The sequence below is a fragment of the Nomascus leucogenys genome, chromosome 17 (genome assembly GCF_006542625.1).
Source record: "Nomascus leucogenys isolate Asia chromosome 17, Asia_NLE_v1, whole genome shotgun sequence".
NCBI classification, from domain to species: domain Eukaryota; kingdom Metazoa; phylum Chordata; class Mammalia; order Primates; family Hylobatidae; genus Nomascus; species Nomascus leucogenys.
Window position 1 is genome coordinate 13,002,169 of NC_044397.1, and position 16,151 is coordinate 13,018,319.

General features: G+C 42.3%; 1 protein-coding gene across 8 annotated transcripts in view; it reads left to right on the top strand.

Annotated features, from left to right (window-relative positions):
- The first annotated feature begins 5,234 nt into the window (after positions 1-5,234).
- The window catches only part of COBLL1 (cordon-bleu WH2 repeat protein like 1), a 158,954-nt gene continuing 148,037 nt past the window's right edge, over positions 5,235-16,151 (top strand). For 3 of the 8 annotated variants that reach the window (XM_030796045.1, XM_030796046.1, XM_030796047.1), the window contains exons 1-2: positions 5,235-5,348; positions 6,061-6,151. In XM_030796045.1, the coding sequence (XP_030651905.1) occupies positions 5,261-5,348; positions 6,061-6,151 (179 nt within the window). In that variant the 5' untranslated portion in view covers positions 5,235-5,260. Of the gene's footprint in view, positions 5,349-5,481; positions 5,596-5,804; positions 6,152-16,151 lie in introns of those variants that run through there. The other 5 variants (XM_030796050.1, XM_030796052.1, XM_030796049.1 and 2 more) reach the window with 3 other exon arrangements.

Below are 16,151 nucleotides of genomic sequence, written 5' to 3' on the forward strand. Positions count from 1 at the left end.
AGGTAACATATTGTCTGAGATTGGGCAGTTTCCATGAAATACAAAGTCTGAAATAAGACTTTTATTAAAATTGAAATATAACAACCCTGATCTTGTTATATAAAACCACAAACACACACGTGTACACAATCTAAGAAGACATAAAATAAACACTTCCTTTAGGTTGTAATATGCAAAGGTGAAATGCACAGAACAATATTAACTACCTTTTAAGTGTAATTTTTCAGTTTTAAATAAAGCTTTTCAAGTGGTACTTATAGTGGAATAAAAACATACTTAAAATAAGCATTTAAAAATGTTTTCATTATTCCAAATAGTTTACAATAATTTTAGACAAACTCCAACCATTATGGCCCACTTTAACATGCCTATCTGCTTTTTATATAAACACACAGGTATTTATTAAGCATGTAAACCTCCTTTCCATTTATTACTGTCCAGCAGGAATCTGAAATCTAGATTATTATTCAGAGAAATATATAGCCAAGTGGACCTTCATTTAGCTTCATTCTACCCATCGATTTTGGTACTAATCCCATCAGGTAACCATGTGAAGAACAAGACTTCTTTCTCTAGTAAGACAAACTCACCTTCCATCTGTTCCATTTAAAATGGCCTACCAGCCCCTTTGAGTTGAAGTCTTTCCCTGACGCAAGTTCCTTTCAGGATTCTTCTGAGGAGGGAAGGCCTGAAGGTTTCCTTCATTCCTTTATTCAGTGCACAAATATTGGTGGAAAGTCTCCTGTGTTCTGGGCTATGCTTTCAGGAGACAAAGGATAAGACGTGGTCCTTTAAGAATAGGCTAGGCCCTGTAGCTCACGCCTATAATCCCAGTGAGAGGTGACAGCGTGCTGGCAGTCCCCTTTCTGGGCTGGCGAAGACCGGAGCTGGTTCCCTCAGCTTGCAGGGAGGTGTGGAGGGAGAGGCGCCAGCCGGAAATGGGGCTGCACGTGGCGCTTGCGGGCCAGCTGGAGTTCCGGGTGGGCGTGGGCTTGGCGGGCCCCGCACTCCGAGCCGCCGGCAGGCCCTGCCGGCCCCGGGCAATGAGGGGCTTAGCACCCGGGCCAGCGGCTGCAGAGGGTGTACTGGGTCCCCCAGCAGTGCCAGCCCACCGGCGCTGTGCTCCATTTCTCACCAGGCCTTAGCTGCCTTCCTGCGGAGCAGGGCTCGGGACCTGCAGCCCGCCATGCCTGAGCCTCCCACCCCCTCCATGGGCTCCTGTGCGGCCCAGCCTCCCCAATGAGCACCGCCCCCTGCTCCACGGTGCCTAGTCCCATCGACCACCCAAGGGCTGAGGAGTGCGGGCGCACGGCACGGGACTGGCAGGCAGCTCCACCTGCAGCCCCAGTGTGGGATCCACTGGGTGAAGCCAGCTGGGCTCCTGAGTCTGGTGGAGAAGTGGAGAACCTTTATGTCTAGCTCAGGGATTGTAAATACACCAATCAGCACCCTGTGTCTAGCTCAGGGTTTGTGAATGCACCAATCGACACTCTGTATCTAGCTACTCAGGTGGGGCCTTGGAGAACTTTTGTGTTGACACTGTATCTAGCTACTGTGGTGAGGATGTGGAGAACCTCTGTGTCTAGCGCAGGGATTGTAAACGCACCAATCAGCGCCCTGTCAAAACAGACCACTCGGCTCTACCAATCAGCAGGATGTGGGTGGGGCCCGATAAGAGAATAAAAGCAGGCTGCCTGGGCCAGCAGCGGTAACCCGCTCGGGTCCCCTTCCACACTCCTGGAAGCTTAGTTCTTTTGCTCTTTGCAATAAATCTTGCTACAGCTCAGTCTTTGGGTCCACACTGCTTTTATGAGCTGTAACACTCACCGTGAAGGTCTGCAGCTTTACTCCTGAAGCCAGCAAGACCACAAGCCCAGCGGGAAGAACCAACAACTCCAGACATGCCGCCTTAAAAGCTGTAACACTCGGCCAGGCGCGGTGGCTCACGCTTGTAATCCCAGCACTTTGGGAGGCCGAGGCAGGCGGATCACGAGGTCAGGAGATCGAGACCATCCTGGCTAACACAGTGAAACCCCGTCTCTACTAAAAAAATACAAGAAAAATTAGCTGGGCGTGGTGATGGGCGCCTGTAGTTCCAGCTACTCAGAGAGGCTGAGGCAGGAGAATGGCGTGAACCTGGGAGGTGGAGCTTGCAGTGAGCCGAGATTGCGCCACTGCACTCCAGCCTGGGCGACAGAGCGAGACTCCGTCTCAACAACAACAACAAAAAAAAGCTGTAATGCTCACCACAAAGGTCTGCAGCTTCACTCCTGAGCCAGCGAGACCACAAACCTACTAGAAGGAAAAAACTCCGAACACATCCAAACATCAGAAGGAACGAACAACTCCAGACGTGCCACCTTAAGAGCTGTAACACTCACCGCGAGGGTCTGCGGCTTCATTCTTGCAGTCAGTGAGACCAAGAACCCACCAATTCCAGACACACTAGCACTTTGGGAGGCCGAGGCAGGCGGATCATGAGGTCAGGAGTTCAAGACCAGCCTGGCCAACATGGTGAAACCCCATCTCTACTAAAAATATAAAAAATTAGCCGGGCATGTGGCACACACCTGTAGTCCCAGCTATTCGGGAGGCTGAGGCAGGAGAATCACTTGAACCCAGGTGGTGGAGGTTACAGTGAGCCAAGATCGTGCCACTGCAGTCCAGCCTGGATGACAGCAAGACTCCATCTCAAAAAAAAATAAAAATAAACCTCTCCAACTCTGCATTATGTAAACGAATAACTGAAACAAAGCGTAATGGGGTCTTGCCCTACCTAACAGAACCTACTGGGGGCCAAGAAAGGGAAGGGCTACTTCTATCTCTGCAACGAGGGAAATATTCTTGAGGGGATAATACCTATGCTTAGGCACTTAAAATGATCCGCTGGGTGGTGAAGAGAGGGGGAGATTCCCAAATGGGGAAATTGAGCACAATCTTGGAAACGTGGGCAATTTTGAAACAGCTCTGCATAACTAGAAAGATTAGAAAACAGCAGTTTTCCCCTGTTATGTGAAAAGATTTATAGCAGCCAGGCACGGTGGCTCACGCCTGTAATTCCAGCACTTTGGGAGGCCGAGGTGGGCTGATCACCTGAGGTCAGGAGTTCGAAACCAGCCTGGCCAACATGGTGAAACCTTGTCTCTACTAAAAATATAAAACTTTGCTGGGCATGGTGGCGGCCACCTGTAATCCCAGCTACTCAGGAGGCTGAGGCAGGAGAATTGCTTGAACCCCAGAGATGGAGGTTGCAGTGAGCCGAGATCACATCACTGCACTCCAGCCTGAGCAACAAGAACAAGCCTCCTCCAAAAAAAAAAAAAAAGATTTATAGCAACTGTGATTATTATTTTGCTAATCACTGGCTACAGTGAGGATAGCTTAGTACCATATGTGAAGACCACCAAGCTTGGTGGTGCTCTTAAGTGGTTTTGCCCAACATGAGCTTATTTCTTGCTTAAGTGGATTCTGTTGTAGGTCCTGGGACTCTCCAGGGCAGCTGTGCTCTAAGTAATAGTTTAGCATTCCAAGAACCTTCAGTCTTGTGTCACCTTCATTTTAATACATTCTTTAATGATTGCAGCAGCAAAGGAAGGGAACACAGAGACTCAAACACTGGCTTAAGTAATTTCACCAGGAAATAAAGCATTTCATGTCTGTTCACATTTCCACTTATCAAAGTCACAGGGTCATACCTAATTTCCATGGGGTGGAGCATATAGTTCTCCCTAGGACCAGAAGGAGGACAGCAAAAAGTGGTAAGCACTGAAAATGCCTTCAGCGGTTACGAAATGTTATGAATGTTTTATGACTAAGATTAGCCTAATCTTACCAGTATTAGAGTCCATAATATTACTAGTATGTCATAAATTAAGGCTGAAACCAATTAAAGATTTAATCTTGTCTTGTGATTGAAAGTTACGGACTTTCAGGTAGTTTCACTGTTACTCAATATTTGCATCATTGTCTGTGCAAGCAACTGTAAAAGCTTGCACAGCTCCGTATTCAGAAGCATAAATCATTCATGAAATTGTTTAATCAGAGTTATTGTTTAAAGACTAAAACCCAGAGGTATTTAAATAAATTGCTTTACTCTTAGTTAAAATCTCTAAAAGCAACTTTTTCTAATATGGTTCCAGTATTGTAATCCAAATGAGCCATGTGTTTTTTCTTTTCATATTTAAGATGCACTGAAAGGACATTATGCACTGAAATAAATACCAATGCCTGCGTGTGATAGACAAATGGCACATTGCTAGGCATTTAGTTCAGCAATCTTTTTTTGTTGCTGCAATGGATAAACAACTAAAGGAGCATTAATATCAATTTAATTGTAATACCTGCCAAATGTTATTCTATCAGTGGCTAACACAGGTTTATTACTTGATGTTAGTGCTACAGCAGAAGTCCCCTGCAGGATGTTCCCGAAAACACATTTTTGGGCCCATCAGAATGGCGCGCATCTTAAAACAATTGGCACTTATGAAAAATATAAAATACGTAAATATATTAGGGTGGTGCAAAGGTAATTGCGGTTTTGTCATTACTTTTAAAAAAAAAATGGCAAAAAGCGCAGTTACTTTTGCACCAACCTAGTACCTGTCTGTCCGGTGTAAAGAATAATCTAAAGGGCATGCACGTGGATACTAAAACGTACAAACAAGCACACAGCTGTGTCTGATTCCTTTACCCTTGTAAAACTTCCAATAAGTGAATACAATCTATTACTTAATTCTTATAGACTGTCATCAGACATACTGTTGTCCAGTTCTCATGTCAGAGCTGTTACAGGCTTTTACAAAAAATGCCTCTGAAGACAGGGCAAGCTTAAACCTGCCACCAGTTAGATCTGTGTCACAGGTGCACTTTTAAAAGAATGTCAATCTTAAAGGTCAAGTTAAAAACACAAATTTAAAAAAAAATCCTGGACGTCGAGGGTCAGACTCCAGGGAGGGCAAGCTGCAGGGCCCACTCTGTGAGTTTCTGTCCGCATTCCGCGGAGGCCCCAGTCCTCCCCGCGGATCCTGGCAAGGCAGGTAACCTCCCTTCCCCCCGCACCTGTCCGGCTCGGGGGCACCAGCCTTCCCGAAGCGCAGCCCTAGCGGTGGGAATGGGAACACCTCGTCTGGGAGCTTCCTTTCGGTTCAGCTTCCCCAGCCGGATCCCAAAGACCCGAAGCCCTGGGGGAAGGAAATTCCAACTCGCTCCCGGCCCACCCCCGCCCCGTTCCCCTCTCCGGCTCGCTGCTTCCCTCGCTTCGATGCCGCCGAGCTGGTCCCCACTTCTGGGCGGCCGTGCTGCAGACGCGGCGGCGAGCTCCTGGACTCCGGGCAGGGAAATGGGGCAGGGTGAGTGAGAGAGCGGGCTCCAGCGAGGCCCCCAGCGCCCAGCCAGCGCCCGCACCCCGCCCGCGGGACAGGGGAGGCGCTGAGTCCGCCCTGCCCGCGCTGGGCTGAGCCTCGCAGGAGTTGCCGCTTCTCCATTCAAGTCCTGGCTTGAAAGCCGAGCGGCAGGAGCGCGGGCCGGGGGAGGGAAGAGTAGGAGAGGAAGCCGCGAGGGAGAACAGGCGAGCTACTGTCTCCTTTGGAAAAGAACGTAGGAGCCTTGGGTGGGAAAAAAGAGATCAGCCCTCCCAACTTCTCTTCGGGAAAAGTTTTCCTAGGGCGTTTTGTTTGTGCAAACTCGGCCGGAGGAGCCTGGGAGTGCGCTGCCGGCGTGGCAGCGGTGCCTGTGCGCCCGGCCCCGCTCCTCCTCCTCTTCCAGCCCCGGCAGCTCCTCTCCCTCCCCGAGAGGCGCCAAATGGCTACCCAGTAAACCCCACGGGGCGGGGGCTGCAGCGCCGCCGCCTCCTCCGCGGTGCTCAGGGCGCCCGCTAGACCTTGCAGCGACTGCGGCGGCGCCCGCGGGCTGGGAGCCGAGGTCCGCAGGTGGAAGCGCACCCGGGAGGCGGGCCGGCCGGGGCTGGGGCGGCTCGGGCGGGCTCTTGACGCTCAGCCAGCTTCGCTCCGGCCTCGGGAAGGCGCGCGTCCCGCCCTGACCCGCCGGCCTCTCCTACCCCAGCAGTGACGCGCCGCCTGGGAGCTGGAGCCCGCGCAGCGCCCCGCAGGGCGATGGACGGCCGAACCCCGCGCCCGCAGGACGCCGCAGCCGGGTAAGCCCAGAGCGCCGCACCGCCTCTTACCGGGGAGGGCGAGGCCGGCGAGGACAGCGAGGCCTCGGCCGTTTCACCTGGCTGGCAACTCGCTGCCCTGCCGGCGGGCTGACTCACTGACTGTCCTCCACGCGGCCGGGGAGGCTGCTTCCTCCCGGCCTTCTCGGAGGCCGCCCGGGCGGAGGGCTCGGGTCGTTTTTGGTTGCCTTCCTACCAGGGCTGCCCTGGGTTGCTGAAGGCCAGCTGAATGCCAGGAATTGGGTGAGGAGTCCGGGAGCAAAAATTGTAACAAAGGGACCCTTGTTTGGGCTCTGGGGGAGCGGTGGACGATACCTGTAAGTGAGCTCCTGGGGAGGGAGGGCAAAAGTTTCCTTGGTCGTGGGCTGAGGCCCAGGCAGGTGAGCAATGTTAAGGTGACTGTAAGGAGTGGGCTTTCTGCAGGCGGGTGGAGGGCGACAGGAGGGTGTGCCAGCTGTCAGCCCGCATGACAGTTCCGGGAGCGAGCGGGGTGCGCGCCTCTGATTGGGGGTGTGTGTGCCTGTGGCCAATTGCTGGTGCCAAAACCCAGCGCAAATCAGATTGCAAACAACTCTACTTTTCTTTTTATCCTCACATGTTTGAGAAGAGAGGAAGGGGCTGTCACATGGTGAGTTAATATTAAATGAGGCATGTCTTCCTGCCAGATATGCTAATAGTCACCTTGCTAAGCGTTTGAGTAAACAGTAATGAGAACAAGTAGTTCTGCAAGAGATGAAGAAAACCTGAAAATAACCTTGGTCTTGGTAAATAGTTCAGGAGTAACCTGGGTGGTAGTTGAGTTTCTCAAGTGGGAAACTCGTTTGATGTAGTACAACTTTTTTTCCCCCCAGCATAGGTGTTCCTCCAACATAGTTTATTTTCTTAGTTAATCTGAACGCAGAAATGCCCTAATGAGAATACGAGCATTCCAGAAATAGAAACGTTAAGGAAAAATCGACGTTGTCACTAATGAATGAGACTTGTACAGTTTTCCTGATTTAAGAGTGTAGAAGTCATTTTTCCCTGGAACATGACAGGCGTTTCCTTAGAAGCAAGTCACAGCATGTTTATTCATCAGAGACCATGCGAACATTGGCAGCTGTCTAGAGGAAACATGGAAAAGTCTCAAAGCAACATGACTAATCTAAAAGATATTTAGTATAATTTTTACATAGAGGAAACATGTAGTGTATTAATTATTTCATTTTGCTCAAATTCACTTCTTTCTGCAAATATTCCTTTCACTGTTGACTTCCATTTCTTTTCTTTCCCCAGGTTTTTCATTGCTTAAATATTTTCATATATCCTTACATATATTCTCACATTAGGATGAGTAAAGAAATATATTGGTAGAAAGATATTGAGCATACAAGCAAGGTTCCTAAGTGGAGCTGCAGAATTATGTCAATTGACGATGAGACAGCTGTCAGGATACATTTCCGTATTCAGGGATTGCAAAATAAGATAGAATTAAATTGGATTTGGAAATGGATTAGGTTAAGGTACTTTAAAAAACAAAAAAGAAAGAAAAACATACCTGCTTTCACAAAATACACCCATGGGTGTTCAGAAGTCACTGGGGACTTTTAAGTAAAATAGGTGAGGTCAGATGGCTCTGTGTTGAAGAAACAGAAGAACACTTTTTGCTGGCAATCATAACTATAGTAAGAACCTTCAGACTTTACTCTTGATATTTTATTTTAATGTAGAGACAAGGTTTTGCTATGTTGCCTAGGCTGATCCGAAACCCCAGGCTTCAGGCAATCCTCTCATCTTGGCTTCCCAAAGTGTTGGGTTTACCAGTATAAGCCAGTGCGCCCAGCCCCTTTTGAGAATTTAAAGGTTAAACTGATAAGTTCTTTGCTTAAAAACAAAGTACAAAAGAGCTTTATCTAATTTGTCAAACATTTGTAAAGGACTTTTGCCCTCCCCTTTTCAAATTTAAGTAGGGAAAATGTGTCAACACCTTATCTAAAATAACACAGTAGTTCTATCATTTTACTTTACATTATTCTTCTCAGAGAAGTTTTCACTACCTGAAAAATATCAACATGAACAAATTACTTCTCTACCTCATTTGTCTTCTTTCACTTGTCTAACTTGTCCTTTGGCATATTCCGAATGCCTGTCATATAAGATTTGTTGAATATTTAATATTCAGTATTGCTTCTGTTCTTTCTCAAAAGCCCAGAATATAAAGGGTTTAAACTGGGGGAAAAATACCTAGATAAGGGTATTTGGGAGGTGGCAGGCAGAAATCTTAATATGTTATAATTGTTAGGTTTTGGAGATAAATTTCTTGCTATAAAACTGACTATATCATAACTCATTACTTTAATAGACAATGAAGCCTAGTTTAGTCTTTATCCTTGGATATTACTGTTGGAAAGAATTCCTCTGTAATTTTCAAAGTTTTACATTGTTGTAACATGTCATTTTAACACAGCAGCAAGTGTTGTTCTCCACATTTTATAGATGAGAATCTGAAGCTCAGAAACACTGAGTGAGTGTGTTGAAGTCCCAGCAAATTAGTAGTAAAACCAGAAGAAAAACTCCAAGTGCCTAGTTCATTTTGTTAATTGCTTTTAATCTTTTCTTGACCACGGTATGATATACCATACCATAACGTTATACATTTTAACGGATAACTTATATTTAACCATTAACTCTGTAATATTTTAATACATTTCAGGAAAAATGTAGTTGATATCCTCCTTATCTTCACTTTTATTAATTCTATGATAAATTAGCCCATTCGGGGAATGACTTTTTTAGGAAAATAAAATTGTTTTATGGCCTCTCAGCTGCTGCTTTTTCTTTGAAACATTCTAAATAATTGTAACATCAAAAGGGATAGTTTGAAGTTTGTTTGGTGCCTTCACACATTTAACTCGCATTTAGCATTCTACAACATTGTGAATTATATGGGTTGGGTGTCATTTTCTTTTCAGTGGAGGCGACGGTGCACAGAAATAGTGGCTGCTGTAGGGTCTGTGCTGGTAAAGTCCCTGCCTTAAAAGGGTCTGATCCTGTGGTCGTCTTGAATGTCTTTCATTTTGGCCTCCATTGTACTGCTTTAATCCCTTATCATTCTAGATTAGATCCCTTTCTTTTGAGACAGGATGGAGTCTTGCTATGTTGCCCAGGCTGACCTTGACCTCTTGGGCCCAAGTGATCCTCCCATCTCAGCCTCCTGCATAGCTTGAGACTACAGTCACAAGCCACTGTGCCTGGCTTTAGATCACTTTCTTAGTATCATGCAGAAGTATCCACTTTATATTTGTTGTTCTGTATCTTATGGGCTTCTTTTTGGAATTTGTTATGAGGCCAAGAGTTTAGATGTCAAAAGACATTGAGTCACAACAGTTTCGGTTTTCCTTTGAGAAAAAAGTTTGCATGCAACTTTATATATATTCAAATGTAATATGTACATTCATATATAATATATTTACATATTTTATGTATACTATACATATACATATATACTCCTATCTAATTCATATATATATGTTTTCATATGTATGTGAAAGTTGACTGGTTTAACTTCCATAGTGATCTAGATGAAAAATGATAAATCATTTTTATATTTGTTTCTACAAAGTGGAAATCCTAGGTTGGTTTGCGTTTTTTTTTTTTTGCAGAGAGCAACACTGTTGGAGACACTGGTTAGAAAATTGAAATGCTGCATTGGAGAAGAGAGTGATAGTCAAAAGTGATTTCCTTCTCTAACGTGGATATCCAATTAGTAAATTTATTTAAGTTTTCTATATTAGTACTTAGTAAAGTGACATTAATCACTTAGAAAAAGCAACATGATTGCTGACATCAACTTGGGTGCTTATCTTTGGAACTAGTGCTTATGTTCTTTACTTGCCCAGATATGCTTTAAAAAAAAAAATCCTTTGAAATTTAAATGTCAAAAGCTTAATTGATCTTGCTCTGAGGGATCTTAATATTTTGATTCTGAAGCGCATTTTCAGGAATGTACAGAGGGGACAAAAGCTCTCTTTCTCATTTTGCAGCTATGGAGTTAATTGAAGACATACGAAAAATTAAACAATGATTTAACAGTTGCTTTCTTAAGCTTTTGTTGAGGACCGTTATTGGTTCTAAAGTTTCACTGATTGTATGAACTTTTTTTTTTTTTTTTTTTTGAGACGGAGTCTCGCTGTCGCCCAGGCTGGAGTGCAGTGGCGCTATCTCAGCTCACTGCTGGCTCCGCCCCCCGGAGTTCACGCCATTCTCCTGCCTCAGCCTCCCGTGTAGCTGGGACTGCAGGCGCCCGCCACCTCGCCTGGCTAATTTTTTGTATTTTTAGTAGAAACGGGATTTCACCGTGTTAGCCAGGATGGTCTCGATCTCCTGACCTCGTGATCCACCCGCCTCGGCCTCCCAAAGTGCTAGGATTACAGGCGTGAGTCACCGCGCCCGGCCTGAACTGAGTTCTTGAATACTTGAAGTTGAGTGCCTTCTCTGAGGTTTCAACATGAGAGTCATCTGGGTACTTTCACACTAATTCTTGGGCTCTCACGCCCCCACCCATTCTAATTTTAATTCTCTTGGTCTGGGACCAGGGGATGGCTAGTTTTAAAATGCTGCTCTGATGATTGTAGTGTGTGACCAGATTTGAGAATCATTGATTAAGTAGATGTCAATAGCTGACATGGAGCTGATGCCAAAAAGAGAATAGAGGCTGTTACTAATCATTTGTAGGGAACTCAAGATTGTAACTTTAGCATTATTTTGCCTTTTGAAAGATTCCATGTAGCTGCTTTACAATATTATTTTTGAAGCTTTTGCTACTTCTTTTTGAATAAGTATATTAACTTCATTTTACAATGAATGAAACTGAGGATCAGAGAGCTTGATTAACACATCGAAGGTCATACAACTCTAAGGAATGGAAGAGTATTAGAAACAAGCTCTGATTCCAAACCTATGCTTTTCATAGTGCTATGTTTGCTACCATGGATTATACTGAATGGCTAAAAATGATTTTTATTTAAAGTGGCCTTATAAAAACATTATCCTGATTCTTTTTAAAATCATGTTTACATTTTATATTTTAAAACTATAAATTTCAATGCATATAAAATGTCTAGCATTTAAAAGGAGATTAATTATTTGGGTTATGTCTTCAAAGTAATGTGTGACATATTCCTATGTATAGTATGATGTAATTTAACTCATAGTAAACTGGAAGTTTTTTTCATCATATGACAAAGTCTATACTTATTTTTTGATATTAGGCAGTTATTAAATGTATAACAATATTTCAAAAGTAGGATTTTTGATTACCGAATAACAAAAATGAAATTATTTATTAAAAATGCTATACCTGCCCTTCAACATCAATTATGTCTACATGAGTTAGAGGATATTGAATAACAATATTATGACCTTATATTTGTACTGAAATGCCAGATGTGTTAATATAATAAATGCCAAACTTCATGTTACTAAGACAACTACTTTTAATTAATCAGTCAAAAACTCCTGAACCCTTACTTTATATAAAACCTATTTTTCTAGACACTGGGAAATAGGCTTCTAATCTTAAGAACTTCACTACAGAAATTATATGTATCTGTAGTAATAAAATGAACATGATGTTAGTGTATAAATGGTACTTTGTTACTGCCTTAAAACATTATGTCTATGCTTAGAATTTAAAATGCAACAACCTAACTTATGGGTCAGCAAACTATGGTCCAGCAGACTATGTCCTAAAAGTCAAAACAGCCCTCTACCTGCTTTTTTTCCCCCTTTTTCTCCATTGTGGTAAAATATGCATAGCATAAAATTTACCATCTTAACCATTTTTAACTGCATGGTTCAGTGGTGTTAAGCACATTCATATTGTTGAACCATCACCACCATCCATCATTATAACTCCTTCCATCTGGCAAAACTGAAACCCTATACCCATTAAACAATAAGTTCCCCATTCCACTTTCTCCAGCCCCCGAAAACCACCATTCTACTTTGTCTCTATGATTTTGACTACTCTAGGTACCTCTTACAAGTGAGATCAAAGTCTGTCTTTTTTTGACTGGCTTATTTCACATAATGTCATACATGTTGTAGTATATATCAGTACTTTATTTCTTTTTATAGCTGAATAATATTCCATTGTATGTATAGACCACATTTTGCTTATCTATTCATCCATCAGTGGATACTTGGGTTGTGTTCACATTTTAGTTATTGTGAATAGTGCTGTTGCTATGAACATGGGTGTACAAATACCTCTTGAAGACCCTACTTTCAGTTCTTTTGGGTATGTTGTTAGAAATAGAAAGGCTGGATCATATAGCAGTTTTATTTATTTATTTTTTGAGGAACTGCCATACTGTTCTTTGTTTGTTCATTTGTTTTTGTTTTTTTTCCAGTGGTTGTACCATTTTACATTCTCACCAAAAGTACATGAGGTTCCAATTCTCTTCACCAACTTTTATGTTATAGAGCCCCCTTCCCTGCAGCAGCTATCCTAATGGGTATGTGGTAGCATCTCACTGCATGTTTGATTCCTGTTTCCCTAATGTGTAGTGATTTTGAGTACCTTTTCATTGGCCATTTGTAAATCATCTTTGGAGAAATGTCTGTTCAAGTCCTTTGGTTTTCAATCTGTTTGTTTTAATTCTGTATATATTCTGGATGTTAACCTGTTATCCTCCACCTGTATTTATAGAGTTTTACTGGCAAACAGCCACCCATGCTCATTTGCATATTATCCTGCAACTGCTTTCACATTATAGTTGAGTAGTCCAGATAAAGACCATATGGCCTGCAAAGCTAAAAATATTTGCCCTCTGGCTCTATACAGACAAAGTTTGCTGACCCACTGGCCTAATTTATAAGATCAGTAAATAAACTAGTAATTGTTTAATTAAAAATGTATTGCATACAGGAGACGTCTAAGTATGAACTGAAATGTCAGTTAAAACAAAATTGTTATCTGCATGGGGTGAAATATATCTTATACTAGGGGATTTTGCAGAATGGAGATTGGTGATTGATTCCTTTTTCAAATAAAGACTAGACTTGGCTGTTGGCAAACATTTTAGACTTTTTAACATTTATAAGATATTAGAATATATTTTAAAGAGAATTCTAGACTTCTGTGCTAGAGAAACTTTAGAAAAAATGACTGATATAATTAAGAAGATACTTAGAAACAAATGTGCCTAGGAGGAAATGGACCAAAGGTGGAAGGAGTTCTTATCCAGTATTTTGAGTCTAAAAGTCAAAATGTCTTTATAATTTCCAGCAAGCATTTTTATTGTTGTTGTTCAAGATACTCATATACTCAAGCTTTTGGTGTTCTAATATTAGTATGATAGTTGTTATGAGACTTTTTTTATGACTTTGCTTTGCTAAATTTTTTCCCCCATCTGCTACAGTGAAAACAAACTAAAAGTATGAGAGAAAGAAGTTTCCCATGACTATAAAAGGCCAAACGTCTTCAGTTTTACATACAAACTTCATATCTGAGGAATGAATCCTTTGGAAAAGATTCTCAAAGATTGGCTAGTCTTTAGAAAAATGATAGAGTGAGCATGGGTAATTTATTTCATTTAAGTTCACTGTACTGTTTATACATTTAAATATTTTAAAACTGTTTAGTTATAAGAAATCTGTGGAGTTGAATTTTGGAGCATTTTGGCGAAGTGCTTTAATTGGAATTGTCATCTCAATGTGAAAGCAGCAAAGAGTGTAAAGGCAGGAGAAATGGCCTATTAAGCTCAACTCATAGAAAGTTGAAAACTTACTTCTATTTGTAGCTTGTAGCTGTTTATTTATTTATTTATTTTTGAGACATGGTCTTGCTCTGTGGCCCAGGCTGGAGTGCAGTGGCACAATCTCGGCTCATTGCAGCCTCTGCCTTCTGGGCTGAAGTGATCCTTTCGCCTCAGCCTCCCGAGTAGCTGGGATTACAGGCATGTGCCACCATACCCAGCTAATTTTATATTTTTAGTAGAGATGGGGTTTCTCCTTGTTGGTCAGGCTGGTCTGAAACTCCCATCCTCAGGTGATCCGCCCGCCTCGGCCTGTCAAAGTGCTGGGATTACAGGTGTGAGCCACCGCGCCCGGCCATTTCTTGGGCCATTTGTAGTTTTTAATTCCTCAATTGAAATCAGAGCTTTAGGAGTAATATAAACAATTATTATTTTTTAAAAGTGTGGTTTAATAGGACAGAGGTTTTCTTTTGTAATGACGTCAGAGTTGTAGAAAATTCCTTTGGACATAAAGGTGTAAAAATACCACATATTTGAAAATAGCCAAAGTGTTTCAGAAGCAAGCCTCTGAAATGTGGTTGAATAAGAAGCTGAGTTATAGTAGTTTGGGTTCAAAATATGGCTGTACTTATAAAATCTGATATTTTAAAATATGATGTGTAGGTTGACTTTACATAGGATTGAATGCTAAGGCATCAGAATATGTCTTTAAAATAATATTAATCATTAGAAAAATTACATTGTTTCTCAGTGTGATTAATTTGAGGGATTAACACCAAGTAATTGGTAGGCATTCTGGTATATTTTAAAAATTAAATACACCATTTTACCTTATAGCCTAAAGTAAAGCTTTACATCATAGCTTCTGTAATTACAACAACATATATTTGTAAGTTGAGTTAAGATGCTGAAATCTAGGTGAGACATTTATCGACAGTCCTTGAGGATTCCATCTCTCGAATCTGCCTTCATGCACATGCACACGTACTATTTCTGGAGAAATGGAAGCGAGGAAGTATTAGATGAGCCCAAGGGGAGTAGCGGGGGCTGAAGCCAAAGTTTTAATAGCTACTACAGTTGTGTATTCATTGAGATGTGCTGGAAAAACAGGAAATTGAGCTGCTAAACGGGAAAATGACTACTATCCTACCATTCCCAGACCTGATTGGATGTGCCACAGTTTCTAGGCCAGTTAACCGTAATCAAGATAATTACAGGAGTCATTGAATTCATTTTCTTCTTTGTGCTAAGATGAATGCAAGTTACACACAAAATGGAAGTGTCTGAGGGTAGAGCAACTCTTTCTCTTTTTTTTTTTTATGCCTGATAGTCACTTGCTGTATCACTGCTTTAACAGAATTAGGAAAGAGACAGGGTCACTGTCTTACAGGACAATATCTGTATTTCCTGGTCTATGGCAGCTCCCATAATTCTCAGGTATCCGTGATTCAGTTATTGGTGGCAAACTCCCGAGCAAACTGTCCTGCCACACTGTGGGAGTGGGTTCTTCCTGTCTCTTGCTCCTACATAAAATGTGTTGTTCCCCACTTCCAGATAGCAGCTAGGTGCTTTAACTTAAAGCAAAAAAAAAATATTTTTTCTGTGCTTCAGGAAAGCAAAGCTGAAAGTGGTAGAAAAAAACATCAGCAGGTGAAAAGAATGTTTAAATTTTATTTAAAATTTAAATAAAATTTAAATGATTTCTACTAGATAAGTAAAATTTAAATGATCCCTACTAGATAATTTAAATAAAATTCAAAATAAAATTTAATAAAATTTTAAATGTTAAAATTTATTTTTATTTTTATTATTATTTTTTGAGACAGAGTCTCACTCTGTTGCCCAGGCTGAAGTGCAGTGGCTTGATCTCAGTTCACTGTAACCTCTGCCTCCCAGGTTCAGGTGATTCTCCTGTCTCAGCCTCCCGAGTAGCTGGGACTACAGGCATGCGCCACCAGGCCTGGCTAATTTTTGTATTTTTAGTAGAGATGGTGTTTCACATGTTGGCCAGGCTAATCTCAAACTCCTGACCTTGGGTGATCCACCCGCCTTGTCCTCCCAAAATGCTGGGATTACAGGCATGAGCCACTGTGCCCTGCCAAAAATAAAACAAAATTTTAAATGTTTGTGATCCTATGATATCAGTCTTTTCAGTTTCTTCTTTCTCTGAAAGTGGGTAAGCTTTATTGTGATTATTACCTACGAACTTTGTTCCTCCCATTAGGAAAGTGAGATTTGACTTC